Genomic DNA, 15,024 nt, shown 5'->3' on the forward strand with positions numbered 1-15,024 from the left:
ACATGAGGACTTCTCTGACCACTGATTCAGATAAGTACCACACTATTCAGTTGTCCAGGTGAGTGGACACTTTATACATAATTTATGGGATTGTCAAGGGTCATTTTGACTGTAGTATTTTAACCTTGCCTGCTGCCATCAGAATCCTTGGTTAAGTTGCCAACTGCATTTTAAGCCTTTGAGCTATAGATCTAGTGTCTCGAGAGGGTCTGCTTGGGCTACTTCTATAACTGGACTCAGAATGGCCCACCCTAACTGTGGAATAAGTCTGGTAGCCACCCAGATCAAACATAATGTTACTAATAAAAGCTACAGTTGGGGCACAATGGTAGTGGAGAGCAAAAGTGTCCCAAAAGGACTGTCAACTGGTCATCCTGCAGATATTTTTGTCAACCCAACATAGTGGTTCATGGAAACATCTTGTTCTGACAACTACCAGAAATATTTCAAGGGTTCCTAAGCACTTCATTTTAAAGTTTTATATTTATTATTTAGAATAATTCTTTGGAAAAAATTTTAGATATCATAAAATGTTTTTCAAAGATGAGTTTACCCATGATCAAAATAGGAAAATATCTTTAAAATGAGAAGGATTGCATAAATACGTAGAGGTAAATCTTTGTAGATGTTTTTACTATGTAAGCTAAAGCCCAAAATCTAGGGACAAGAATTAGAGAAAATACAAAAATACAAGGAAGATCAATGAGAATGAATTGTCTTAACTTTTATTTATTTCCGTTTATAGTTCTGGCACTGACACATTTTTTAAAAAAAGATTTTAATTTCATGTAAAGATAAACTTCAATAAAATAACTTAAAAAACATTTACATATACATCACTAAATCTCCATAAAATATACAATACTTTTGATACAGCTATAGGCTAGAATGACTTTGAAGGAACTTATACATATTCATAATTTTTAAGACATATCTCATGTCACATGTAGGAATAAATACTTATATTGGATTTGCCAAGACATGTGAATATTAAACACTCCATAACATGCACTCAAAAAATAAAATATATACTTTGAAAACATATTTTAAAAGCATAAAACAGTTTAGATTTAGTCTAGATATACATTAGAGCTTCTAAATAGAATTTTGAACATTATAAATAAAAGATATTATAACATCAAGTGAAATATAGTCCAAAAGATGTTAAGAACCAGTTTGGACATGTAGAGTATAAATTTTCTACTTTGGCTAGAGTTCAGTCTCATCTTTTTTTAACCTTGAAATGAGATGGAATGCTACTTGAATATTAAAATTTGCTAACATTTTAAAACTTTACAAAATACTGGTTTTTATCTTTTAAGTACGTGTAGGCTGCATTTTCTCATTTATATTGATATGACAAACACAAGAACTTAACTGTCTAAAACAAAAATCTGAATATTACTGCTAAACAAAGGTAGGTATTTAACATTCCACAGACCAAATCACTCAAGTGCAGCAGACTATTTTATACGTACAAAGTAACGATTTATAGGAATTACATTGTTTAACACTCACAAGCAAATCTGGATAAAATTCTTTCATGTATTTCTGAGCATGATTAGTACTTATAAAATATTTCTCTGCTGATTATTGGCACACAAAAATTTCCTTCTTTAAGAGACAATATATAAGAGAGTTGATAACAGTTAGCTGTTTGGCATTTTTAAATAATGCTATTTCTAGAAAACGGCAAGATTGTCCACCCAGAACTGCATGAACCAACCTTTGATTCACTGCTATAACCTGAATCACTTCACCAATTAGATTAACATTACTGTACATGAGGCTAAGAAAATTAATAGAATATGACAGAAAACAGGACATTAAAACATAACAATTCTGATTTTTTTTTTAGAGGCAGCATTTACACATGAGCTGTAAATTTTATCCACAATTTAATACATTTTGTTATAAAGCACATATTATGAATTATCTGCTCCTGGCCAGGTATATCATTCTTGTACTTGTTGTTAGTGAAAAGGTCTGAATTTGGTAATTGAAAACTTGTCACAACAACTGTCAGTTATTGGGTGCTTAGTATAATTTGAGATTTTATGTAAGAGAATGGTTTAAAAAATCTGATTATAATAAAATCTCATGTTGTTTTTAATTACTGTGCCTATGAAATGAAATCAAAACAATCCTTTCAGTCCCCTCACTGTATTCCAGTATTTATAAACTATATTAGTGTCATTTAGATTGTGAGATTGTCTTAGATAACATATGGATAGTATTTTCTAAAATATCTCCCCCCTGGATCTATGGATTATTATAATGCATTTCAATTTTTCTGAAGAAAAAGAAAAAGGACAAGTTGTCAACTTATGTTTTTCCTGTTCATTCTTCCACTGGATAATTGATTTTGAAATTAGAGTAAATAATTTCTAAATTCTTTAACAGATTTGTTTTAGAATGAATTACTTAAAAAACATATTTATATTCATATATTTAATCTTAATTAGTGGTAAATAAAGCTATGAGAAAGCACTTGATAGCATTACCCTCATAGCATTTTCATCAGTGAACTAACTACTGCATATGATTGGGAACAAAATTTCAAGCTTTCTAAGTCTACTTTTAATTTAGACATTTTACATATACATAAAATCATGTGCTTGGTAATTATTGAATAAGGTGCATCAATCAAAATTATTAAGAATGTTTATATTGAAGAAAAATATTAATACCAAATCTTTAAAACCTATCTGACATCACTTTTAGACTTAAGTGTTCAGATGCAGATGGAAAGTTACATTTCTCAAGTCTAGTGCAGATCTCATCAGCCATTCAGCTAATAAGCCTTAACAGGGGTTACAGCTTTCTTCACTATGTTTTCCTAAAACTCAATATAAATCCGTTGAACTTGCAGCATGTCTAGAAGCAGATCTATAATTTCAGTTAAGTACATGATGCTTAATGCATTTTAATATGGTAGGTTAAACCATATATAAATTGTCCTATAAAATATATATTTGATGATATTTCAAACAGAATGTTTCCAAGTTGATAGTGGTAGCTAATAATGCTGAGAACTTAAAAAAACTTTCAAAATTCAAACATTAAATTTTTAATATACTATAAATATTCACTGGATCTAAAAATAATCCCTAATTGTATAAGGTTCCTTTTGAAGTAATTTGTTTTTAAAAAATTATAAATAATTCTTATACTGTGCCTCTCTGTTCTGTACTTCAAAGATATGGAATGTTATCTTTATCGCTATATAAATAACAAATAGTCCTTTAAAGAAGGGGTTGAGGAGGACTGTGGCAAATTTTCCCTGTTATAATGTGCATTTATGGGTATAAAGTTGAAAATACCATTTGAATATATCAGGGAAACTGGCCATGTTCTACTTTACAAAAAAATAAGAGTTGAGTTGCTCCTTTAATAAAGTTACTGTGCATTCAGCCCAGCTGAGTTAAGGCTACGTATATAATAAAGAGAAGAACTGAGGCAATTATTTGGATAAATCAGAAGAATTCTTAAGGTGAGTACTTTATTGGTCTAAATATCTTTTCTCTCCATCATATTTTGATTTTAATATACAACAGACCCTTCCCTTTCCATTTCACTTTACCTTATGAAATGTTACATAGATAAGAAATATCAATAGAATAAAAAAATTTCTCTATGAAATCACATCTGCTCTTATGGGACAAATTAATATTAACATCTATTTGGAAATCAATTGTCAAAGCACCTAATTCAAGGAAAAAAACACTCTGTAAAATAAATGTTTTATTATATGCAATGATCAAAGTGAGAAATTTTTTTTACCAGTAAAGTGACCATTAAAGCACATATCACGCACCCCTGGTGACTTAGAGAATGAATCTTTTTGGCTACATTCTCAGCTTTGACATTGTGATGTGAACAAGCCAGACTTAAAGAGAAGAAAAAACATCTTGGAGACTGGCAGAAACACAATGAATTTAGCGATAGCCACCTTTTCACTCCCCAAAATACCTTATTAGATGTTTAGAGCCATGTTAAAATGCATCAAACTTATGCACTCATAGCTGGCCAAAGAAGAGTCATTCAGAATTTCACTGGAACTAGGAAGTAACTTTGTATATACTGTATAGTTCTTAATATATAAGAACAAAAATTAGAGTTCATTGATGAAGGAACATAAAAACCAATAAACACTTTGAAAAGACATTATAGAAATGGAGAAAGTCAACATTTCTTAAAGATGTGTGCTATATGAGAACCATTAATCTAGTCCTATAGTAAATCACAATTTTTAGGTAAGAAGGGAAAAAATTCAAGTTAAACATGAGTAAAAGGAAACATCCACAGACAAATCTATGTGTTGTTTTTGGGGGGATAGTAGGGGATGTAATTGTCAGGGAAAATGAGAAAGGGTGTGCAAAATAAAAAATTAGTTTATGCTCTTAGAGTAAAAAAAAGACAAGTACTATTCAGTAAAAAAAAAAAAAAAAGTGACAATTCCCTTAGGAAAATTAATAAAAAGTTAAAATAACTTAAAAATAAGTCCCACTATTTAAATAAATAGCAACAATAGCAGGATTATTTGTCACTGATTTTCTTCCTTTTTTGTTTCAGAAATTATTTGAATAAAAGAAGGGAGAAATAGTCTGATAGCAGCTATTTATATAACACAAATGAAGGCACACATAGGACTCAAGAATTGATGTGCAAAGGTGTGGTGAGTATCAAGTGATTTTGGCATGTACAAAAACCAACCCTGAAATGCTGTTGAAGATCTAGTACTATTTATATTTATAGTTCCATACCTAAGTGACTAACTCAATTAGGGATCCATAAAAATCTTTTCTTTCTGACATTTCTAGCAATAAAATATACTTATCAAAACTTGCTAGCTTATCTGTGCAAATGTACACTTATCACTGATGCAAAAAATATGTATGAAAATATACCCCAAAAGACCTGCTTTTCATAATGTTCAAAAGATCCTGTGTGGAGTCAATTTCTGAAGAACAATCAAGATCTGACTTGGAACGAGAAACCAAAATGTGGAATCCAGAGGAGATAAGACAGCTGTGTCCAAGTAGGAGGCACTTGGATTTGTTGATGAAAGCTTAATGGAATTTACCTTCAAATAGCTGATCACAGATAAGATACTTGTCCTTGGAAAATTTAGGCCAATAGGCCAGGTTTTGATAGAAAACATCTTAGACCAAATCCTAGAATGCTTCTTTATATCACATACATGATTCAGCTAGATTAGCACTGACTTAATTGCCACTAATAGTTATATATGGTCTTAGGAAAAAAGGATACCACTGAAATCACTGAATACAATATTCATTTTAGACTATCTCGGAAGGAATTACACACATTTGTTCAATGATTATTATTTTAAAATCTCTGTAAATATATATTTTTTTACATTTCAACTTACGAAAAAAAGTGTCAACATGATTGTATCTTCCTCCTAATCAAGGATTTTAGAATAAGAAGTCATCCAAAACTGGACTGTGGAAAGAACCAGATTAGAAGCAGGGCAGTAAGGTCACCAATTGCTGCTTTTTCCTCCCAAGTTTGTTTAATAACCACATATATCAGCAGTTGAAAATTACTCCACATCAGAAGCATCGTTGTCAGAAAGATGATAGTTACTTCCCTTTACCCTGATATATTCAATATATCTCCCTTCATCAGAATCAGTAGCGCCACATGTACAGAGCCTGTTGTCAAAGAGTGATTCAATTTCCTCTAATTTTTTCCCTTTGGTCTCAGGAAGACAGCCATAGATGAAAAGGAGTCCCACAGCAGCAAATCCAGCATAGAGGAAGAAGGCTCCTGCGATGGAAAATAATGTACAGTTAAGTCCTCAGTAGGTTCTTAGAACTCAGGCAAGATGATATTCAGTTGATTCCTGAACAAGGGTGGGGTTAGGAGCCCTGTGCAGTTGAAAATCCACATGTAACTTGCCTCCTCACAAACTTCACTAAAAGCCTAAACCTAGTGTGACCAGAATCTTTATCGTTAACATAGTTGATTAACACATGTGTTGTTATGTTGTATGTATTAATACTGTATTCTTACAGTAAGTAAGCTAGAGAAAAGATACTATATTAAGAAAATAATAAGGATAAGGCAATACATTTACAGTACTGTATGCACTTATTAAAAAATCCATGTATAAGTGGAACTGTCGTTCAAATTGTGTTATTCAAGGGTTAACTGTGTAATGAAACCAATTTTACTATAGACTAATTGATATAAATAAGAGTTGTTCTTGCTGCATCTCATCAATGTAGTAACAAAACAATACTGAGTGCAACTAAGTTATTTGAGGCCCTGCTGTGTATATGTGTGCCTAGGATGGAAAGAGGGCTTGGTTTTGACTTTTTTTTCTGGTCAATGATGCATAATTAACTGTGGTCTGAAATGGAACCAAAAAATTACTGCCAGCCAGGTCATTCTAATTGTTCTAACCCTATGAATAGAATGCAATTTATTTTTCTAAAGTCATGTAATGCCAAACTCAAGAACTATAGCCCAGGTTCATATATAACTTCTGCTCTTAGGTCTTCCCTTCCCTCCCTGGCTGGAGATAACTGCTTCTTTCCTATGAGTTTTCATAGCACTTTGCTGAGGCCCCCTATCATAGTAACCAAGAAGTATTATAATTATGCACATTTATTTTGTCTTTCTTATCTGCTAGGCTGGAGGGAGAAATTTCATTCTCATTTATCTTATATTTCTGCAATGACATCAAATTATGACACTGCTGATTTCAGGACTTAACGGAGTACATGGCAACACTACCCTTACAGTCTCTCATGCCCAAAGTCTGGAATCAGCCTTGACATTTTTCTCACTCTCCCTTCCAATATCCAATCTGTTCAGGAAATCCCGGTGAATCTACTTTCATAATCTGAGAGATGACATTTCTAACCATTGTACTGATACCATCCTCCCTCATCTGCACTGTTGCAAATAGTCTCCTAATTGGTCTCCTTGTGCCTTCTCTTAGACCACTCTAGTCCAGTTAGCACCATCTGACATACTACAAAGCTTATTTTTTTTAAGAAATTTTTTTTTCTGGTGTAATTTTTTTTAAATATTCTACTTATAGTTGACATACAATATTATATTAGTTTCAAGTATACAGCATAGTGATTAGGCATTTGTACAACTTACGAAGTGATCATCCTGATATATCTAATACCCATCTGACACCATACATGTTATATTATTGACTATATTCCTTATGCTGTACTTTATATCCCATGACTATTTTTATAACTACCAATTTGTACTTCTTATTCCCTTTACCTTTTTTTATCCATCTGCCCACCCCTTCCTATCTAGAAACTATCATTTGTTCTCTGAATCTATGAGTCTATTGTTGAGCATTTAGGTTGCTTCTATTTCCTGGCTATTGTAAAAAATGCTGCAATGAAGTGGACTTGTTGGGTCATGAGGTAGTTATATATATTTTTAGTAACCTCTATACTGTTTTCCATAGTGGCTGCACTAATTCACAATTCCACCAACACTGAGGGTTCCCTTTTCTCCACATGCTCTCCAACACCTATTGTTTTATTGATGGTAGCCATTCTGACAGGTGTGAGGTGATATCTCATGGCAGTTTTAATTTGAAATCCCTGATGATTCGTGATATTGAGCATCTTTTCATTTGTCTACTGGCTATATGTATGTCCTCTATCAATTTTTTAATGGGATTCTTTTTTGGTATGAATTCTTTACATATTTTGGATATTAATCCCACGCAGGATGTATCATTGGCAAATATCTTCTCCTACTCAGTAGGTTGCCTACTCATTTTGTTGATGGTTTCCTTCACTGTGCAAAAACTTTTTAGTTTGATGTAGTCCCATTTTTTTATTTTTACCTTGCCTGAGGAGACATATACAAAAAAATATTGCTAAGAGCAATGTCAGAGTTTACTGCTTATGTTTTCTTTTAGGAGTTTTATAGTTTTGGTTCATACTTTAAATGATTCAGTTTCATTTCCTTGCAAATATCTGTCCAGCTTTCCTAATGTCATTTGTTGAAGACTGACTGTTTTTACTCCATTTTGTCATACTTTGTCATAGATTAATTGACCATATAGGCATGTTTCCCCCCCCCCCCCAGGTTCTCTATATTGTTCCACTGATCTATATGTTTGTGTTTATGGCAAAACTATGCTGTTTTGAATACTGTAGCCTTTTAGTATAATTTGATATCAGGTAGAATGATAACTCCAATTTTGTTTTTCTTTCTCAAGATTGCTTTGGCTATTCAGAACCTTTTGTGGTCCATGTAAATTTTAGGATTATTTTTTATAGCTCTATGAAAAATGCCATTGGTATTTTGATAGGGATTGCACTGAATGTGCAGAGGCTTGGGTAGTATGAACATTTTAAGGATGTCAATTCTTCTATCCATGAGCCTAGTAAATCCTTTCATTTATTTGTGTCCTCTTCAATTTCTTTTTTCAATGATGTATAGGTCTTTGACCTACTTGGTGAAATTTATTCCTAGGCATTTCATTATTTTTGATGCAATTGTAAATGGATTGTTTTCTTAATTTTCCCTTCTGATTGTTCATTATTAGTGTATAGGAAAACTATAAGATACTGAAGAAAGAAACTAAAGAGGACACAAATAAATGGAAGGCTATATACCATGCTCATGGACTAGGATTAACATTGTTAAAATGACTAACATTGATTACATGAATGATTAAATGATTAACATTGTTACATGACCCAAAGCTATCTACAGACTCAATGCAATTTCTATAAAAATACCAAGAACATTCTTCTCAGAATTAGAACAAATAATCCTAAAATTTATATGGAACTACAAAAGACCATAAATAACCAAAGCAGTTTGAAGAAGAACAAAGTTGGAGGTACCATGTTCCTTGATTTCTAATTATACTACAAAACTATAATAATCAAAACAGGATGATACCGGCATAAAAACAGACACACAGATGAATGGAACAGGATAGAGAGCCCAGAAATAAATCCTTGCTTATATGGTGAACTAATTTATGAAAAAGAAGGTAAGCATATAGTAATGACAATCTCTTCAACAAGTTGTGTTGGGAAAATTGAATAGATACATGTAAAAAAATTAATCCGGACTATTCTCTCACACCATATACAAAAATAAACTCAAACTGGGTTAAACCTTAAACATAAGGCCTGAAACCATAACACTCCTAGAAGAAAACACAGGTAGTGAACTATTTGACATCAGTCTGAGTAATATCCTTTTGGATATGTCTCCTCAAGTAAGGGAAACAAAATCAAAAATAAACAAATGGGACTTCGTCAAACTAAAAAAGTTTCTGCATAATGAAGGAAACCATCAAAACAAAAAGACAACCTACTGCATGGGAGAATATATTCACAAATGGTATATCCAAAAGATGTAAGAAGCTCATACAGAGAAAACAATCCAATCAATAAACAGAGACCATGAAAAGACATTACTTCAAAGAAGACATACAGATGGGCCATCAGACATAAGAAAAGATAATCATCAGGGAAATGCAAATCAAAACCACAATGAGATACTACCATATACCAGTCAGAATGGCCATTATTGGTAAGTAAACAAGTAACTTCTGTCATCAAGGATGTGGAGAAAAGGGAATTTTTGTGCCAAGTTTGTAGGATTGCAAAGTGGGGTAGCCACTGAAAACATTATGGAGATTCCCCCCAAAACTAGATAATACCTTATGACTCAGCAATTCCACTTCTCAGTATTATCTGAAGAAATCCAAAATATTAATCCAAAAAGATATATGCACCTTTATGTTCACTGCAGCATTATTTACAACAGCCATATGAAAGGAACTTAGGTGTCCATCTATAGATGAGTAGATAAAGAAGATAGGGTATATGTACACACACAGTGGAATATTACACAGCAATAAAAATAATGAAATCTTGCCAATTGCAACAACATGGATGGATCTAGAGCAGTGGTTCTCAACCTTCTGGCCCTTTAAATACAGTTCCTCATGTTGTGACCCAACCATAAATTATTTTCGTTGCTTCTTCATAACTGTAATGTTGCTACTGTTATGAATCATAATGTAAATATCTGATATGCAGGATGGTCTTAGGCGACCCCTGTGAAAGGGTTGTTCGACCGCCAAAGGGGTTGCGACCCACAGGTTGAGAAATACAAATACCTATAGTTTCACTTATATGTGGAATCTAAAAAACTACAGACAAACAAAACAAAAGCAGATTTATAGAAACAGAGACCGAAAGATGGTTGGGAGGGGTACGGAGATGGGTGAAAAGGGAATATAGTCAATAATATAATGTTGTACAGTGACAGATGATCACTAGAATTAGTGGGTGATCACACTGTAAGGTATAAAAATGTTGAATCATTGTGCATCTGAAACTAATACAACTGATGTAATTTTATCAACTATACTGAAATTTTAAAAAAATAATAGAAACAATGTATGTTACATGCCTATTAGAATTTTGGATGTTAGTTGCTCAAAAAAGTGGTAGCATTACTAAATTCTATAAATGACAAGGGAAGAAGAGTTGCTGTTAGAGATAGAGCAGAGTAAGATTTAGTATGACTAATGAATTGGAAATGTTTTCATTAAAAAGGTGATACTAGCAAGCTAGCTTTTTGAGAAAGGAGATGAAATCCTGTGTTTTGATTATAGATAATCAAAACTGTGGAGTTAAGAATAGAAACGGAATCTTTAGTGGAGAAGGACAAAGAAAGGACGGTGATCATGATGCTGGTGATATAGGAACATATGAAGTATTTTAGACTAAACCAGGCTGCTGAACTCCTGTAACAGAGCAAACCTAGTTTGGGTTTACTAAATATAATATTGAGGAACTATTCATCATCTCTCACAATTTAGGAGTGGTGGCATGATTAGAAATGACTAATCAAATCTGACAGTGCTAAAACAATTTGATGGACTGGGAAAATTCCTGAAGCAAATAATATCAAGGAAGCTCTATTGAAATACAAGATCCTTTTATAAGATTTGAGGAATCTAAAGCAGGCAAATGCCAAAGGTGTGTAAGTGGTCTTCACCTGGTGAGACCTGTGGTTAAACTAGAGGTGTGAGGAGGCTCAGGAGGCTGTGATCTGTTTCACATAATGGGCAAGTCAGTTATGTAACTATCATAATGTAAATAAAAAAGCCTCTACAGAGTCTGTCAGGATTGTTAAACAGTGCAGCTATTCCGCAGCTTGATTCTGAAGAAAATTTTATTAGAGTCCTATATTAAGTTTCAAATTAAAATAAATATTTAATTGAATTACACAAAACGAGGAATCAAAGACCATGTCTGATTGTAATGCTCTCCAAGGGATCAGTTTAGTCACACATGCTCCACATAAAATGGAATACTGGTGACATTTTTAATGATAATTTTTAGTAATAGACATTGATGAATGGGGTCTAAGGAAGACTACCTAAGCAGTATAGTTTTGGAAGGAATCAAAATTTGAGGTATGAAACAAAAAAGGGAGGAAATAAGAAAAGACCTGGTATTTTCAGAGACCTACATCATTGTGGTATGTATTTGTTAAATCAGGAATATTAACATATAACATGTAGATTAAAATGTGGATCAACAAACAGGAAGGACTCACCTGAACTGTTGCTCTACTGTTAGCCAGCAGTAGACCGAATGGACCAGTGCGCTCACATGATAGAAGCTCGACTTAATGCAAAAAGCAGAGAGCTCTGCTAACCGATGTTTGAAAGAAGCCTGGCTATGCCCCATTTAAAGTTTACTTCTGTTGCCTCATGTTTTCCTGGCAACATAAATTCAAGGAAGCGGAGGTTTGCTATCAAAAGTCTTACCATGTAGACTTTTATTATTTGGTCTATCCTTTCTATAAAAAATGCTCTCTTAGGAGAGTAGTCTACATTTAGGTCTTCAAATATTTAAGCATTCTCAAGAATCAGCAAATATGGGTAAATATTTATTGTGCTAATGTTTATGGTGCCCGGAAGATAAGTTTATGAACTTTGATAAATTTTAATTGCCAAATGGGATAAAGTGGAATATATTTAATATATATCCAGTTTGAAAGGCCTGTGTATTTCCTTTCCAAAAAAATAAATATTTCTAAATGTTGATTGGGAGAGAGAAGAGTTTTATAAAGATAATAAAGTTAAATAGCAATTCAGCATGTTTAGAAGAAAGGAGGAATAGATTTTTATGTTTCTCATATTCATCTACAAAATTCATCTGTGCAGTTAGTCATTCAAGCATCACTTCTGAGGCTTATCAAATAAATAAGATGCCTTGGAAGCTACTGGGAATATAATGGTGAACAAGGCCTAGTCCTGGCCTGAGCTCAAGGAATTTATGGTTGGGGATATGGGGCTGGCAAATAAACCTGTCCTTGCAAAAAGAAAGAAGTGCCCAGAGCAGCAGACGCTACCGGTTGGCGACTGCTGCTCCAGAGGTTTCCTTAAACCAGTGATTGCCAACCTTTCGGACCACCAGTTGGCGACAGCTGGTCCAGAGCATGGGATGCGGTGAGTGATGGGAAGGTGATTAGCGAATGGTCTAAGCCAGCCATGGGCAAACTACGGCCCGCGGGCCGGATCTGGCCCATTCGGCTGTTCTATCCGGCCCACGGAGCCAAAAGAGCGGAGGGTTCTCTTGCTTTCCCCTCCACTCCTTCACCAGCAGCAGTGTTAACATGTATTAGTTCACACAAACACTCCATCCATGCTTTTGTTCCGGCCCTCTGGTCCAGTTTAAGAACCCATTGTGGCCCTCGAGTCAAAAAGTTTGCCCACCCCTGGAGCAGTAGGCCTTCCATATTCACCATAGAGGCTTGCGAGATTAGAATGAAAACCTATTTTATCCCTTAGAATCCTAGTACAACTTGTAAACATACAGTGAAGAAATCCTCTTGCTGAAAAGACAGTCTTCACTTTAGTAAAAATGGACCTTCCCAAGGTCTTCCCTTAACTCAGTCCCTTCCCAATATTTTGAGTTACAGTCCCCACACATTTTTACTTAACATTTTGGACATGTTCGCAGTCCTGGCAGTGTGTGAGTGCTGGTCTCTGTGGACACCATATGCCCGTGCCCCGGCCGGAAAGCAGAGTGATACAGCGGGAGGCTGCTTTCCGCTCTACTCGGATTCCACTCTGGACAGGACTCTGTCACTGTCCTGGGCCATCTTCAAGCATTAGCCTGGACTCCCTGCCCACATCTTGCTACCATTCTCTGTTATGTTTCTGCATGAAACAAAGCCACGCTGTGGAGATTCCAACGGGGACAGCGGGGAGGCGCTTGGGCTGGGAAGGTGGGTGGGCTACATAGCACTGAGGGACTGAAGCGGTGCTGCTTGGGACAGGACAGCTCCTTTCACCTGTCCCAGGTGCATTTCCAAGGACTTGGGAGAACAGGAACACATCACAGAAACGTAACAGCAAAAATGTAACAATATAGTCTTTCAATCATATCTAACAATAGAGTAGGAAATAAAATGCTCTTACCATAATATGTAAGATACTCTGCTGTGTGTAAAAATGTCAGTGAAACCAGAACATTGAAAATCCAATTTATTCCAGATGAACATGCATTTCCTGTACTTCTTGCCCAAAGAGGATATATTTCAGAATTCACAGTCCAAGGCATTGGTCCCATTCCTGAGAAATACAAATTTTTAAATTTCAGTAAAGCAATATGTAAGGATCTTTTTTTTAAAAAAAGTAGCTTGTCTCTTCTAAGAGGAGACAATTTAATAAACACAACAATAACAATGAAGGCTTGCTTACCAGGTGCGAAGAAAACGAGATATAAAATAAGGCCCAGAAGTGCAGTCCAAGAATATGGAGTAGGGCAGAAGTTATATGCCCAAAATACTTCTTCTGTTTTGAATTTGGTTTCATTTTCACACCTGAAAAATAATGCAATATAAATATTTAACTTAGTGTTTTAGGACATAGTTGTAGAAATTTAATGTCATCACCTACGACATATTTGGAAGTTCCTTGACATAATTAAAGAAAAAGGTCCAATGTTTTTCTTGAAAAAAATTAAGATTTAAATATTAAATGCAAGCTCACATATAAGTGAATATAATTTAAGAGCAACACATAGAAATACTCTGTGCATACAACTCATAGCAAAAGAACCCTGAACAATCCAATTTAAAAAATGGGCAGAGGATCTGAATATGCACATTACAAAGAAGACATACAGATGGCCAGTAGGTACATGAAAAGGTATTGATCTGTGTTTAAATCCTCTATACTTTTTAAGTCCAAGTAAAGAAAAATAGCTAAGAATTTGAGCTCTGGGACTGACATCTTACGTTCAAATCTAGGTTGAGACCCCAGACTTGAAGCGAGGATGTATGTGATATAGGCACTTAGCTTTACAAAGCCTGTGTCCTCATCTGTGAACTAAGGATTCTCCTGTTACCTAAAAGAGGTATTTTGAGGTTTACATGAGATAAGGTATACAAAGAACTTCATGTGGGATAGGAAGAAATCATTTTATTTCTCAGACATATTCTTTAAAAAAATATATTGATTTCAGAGAGGAAGGGTGAGTGAAAGAGAATCATTGATCAGCTGCCTCCTTCACACTCCACACTGGGGACCGAACCCACAACCCGGGCATATGCCCTGACCAGGAATCAAACCCCGACCTCCTGGTTCATAGGTCAACGCTTAACTACTGCACCACGCTGGCTGGGCCGGAGACATAATTGTTGAAACAAAGTCTTCCTATTTGCATTAATACCACCTCAGTTCACACTCCTGAGTATGTCATCAACTACATTTGTCTGTCACCAGAGCAGCCTCTCTAAGATCTGTGTTTTCTGATGTTCATGGTCTTGGACAGTCCTCTCCCCTTGAGTGTGGGAGTGACCTGTGACTGACTTCTGACAGAATGTGGAAAGGTGACAGGACACAGGTGATTAGATATGCGGGGTTATAGTTTAGCTGAAGTGTCTCACTTCCTTGCTGGCACTGAAAGGCAGGCCAGCATGTGTGGATCCCAGTGTGGGTGCTCATGGAGAAAC

At 34.7% G+C, this 15,024-nt stretch overlaps 1 protein-coding gene across 1 annotated transcript in view; it reads right to left on the minus strand.

The window, feature by feature from the left end:
• Positions 1-701: 701 nt before the first annotated feature.
• The window catches only part of SLC2A13 (solute carrier family 2 member 13), a 293,193-nt gene continuing 278,870 nt past the window's right edge, over positions 702-15,024 (minus strand). Inside the window, exons 8-10 of the mRNA XM_059682573.1 lie at positions 13,769-13,890; positions 13,487-13,639; positions 702-5,796 (exon numbers count right to left, since the gene is read on the minus strand). Of these exons, the coding sequence (XP_059538556.1) occupies positions 5,570-5,796; positions 13,487-13,639; positions 13,769-13,890 (502 nt within the window). The 3' untranslated portion in view covers positions 702-5,569. The remainder of the gene's footprint in view (positions 5,797-13,486; positions 13,640-13,768; positions 13,891-15,024) is intronic.

This window comes from Myotis daubentonii, chromosome 2 (assembly GCF_963259705.1).
Source record: "Myotis daubentonii chromosome 2, mMyoDau2.1, whole genome shotgun sequence".
NCBI lineage: Eukaryota > Metazoa > Chordata > Mammalia > Chiroptera > Vespertilionidae > Myotis > Myotis daubentonii.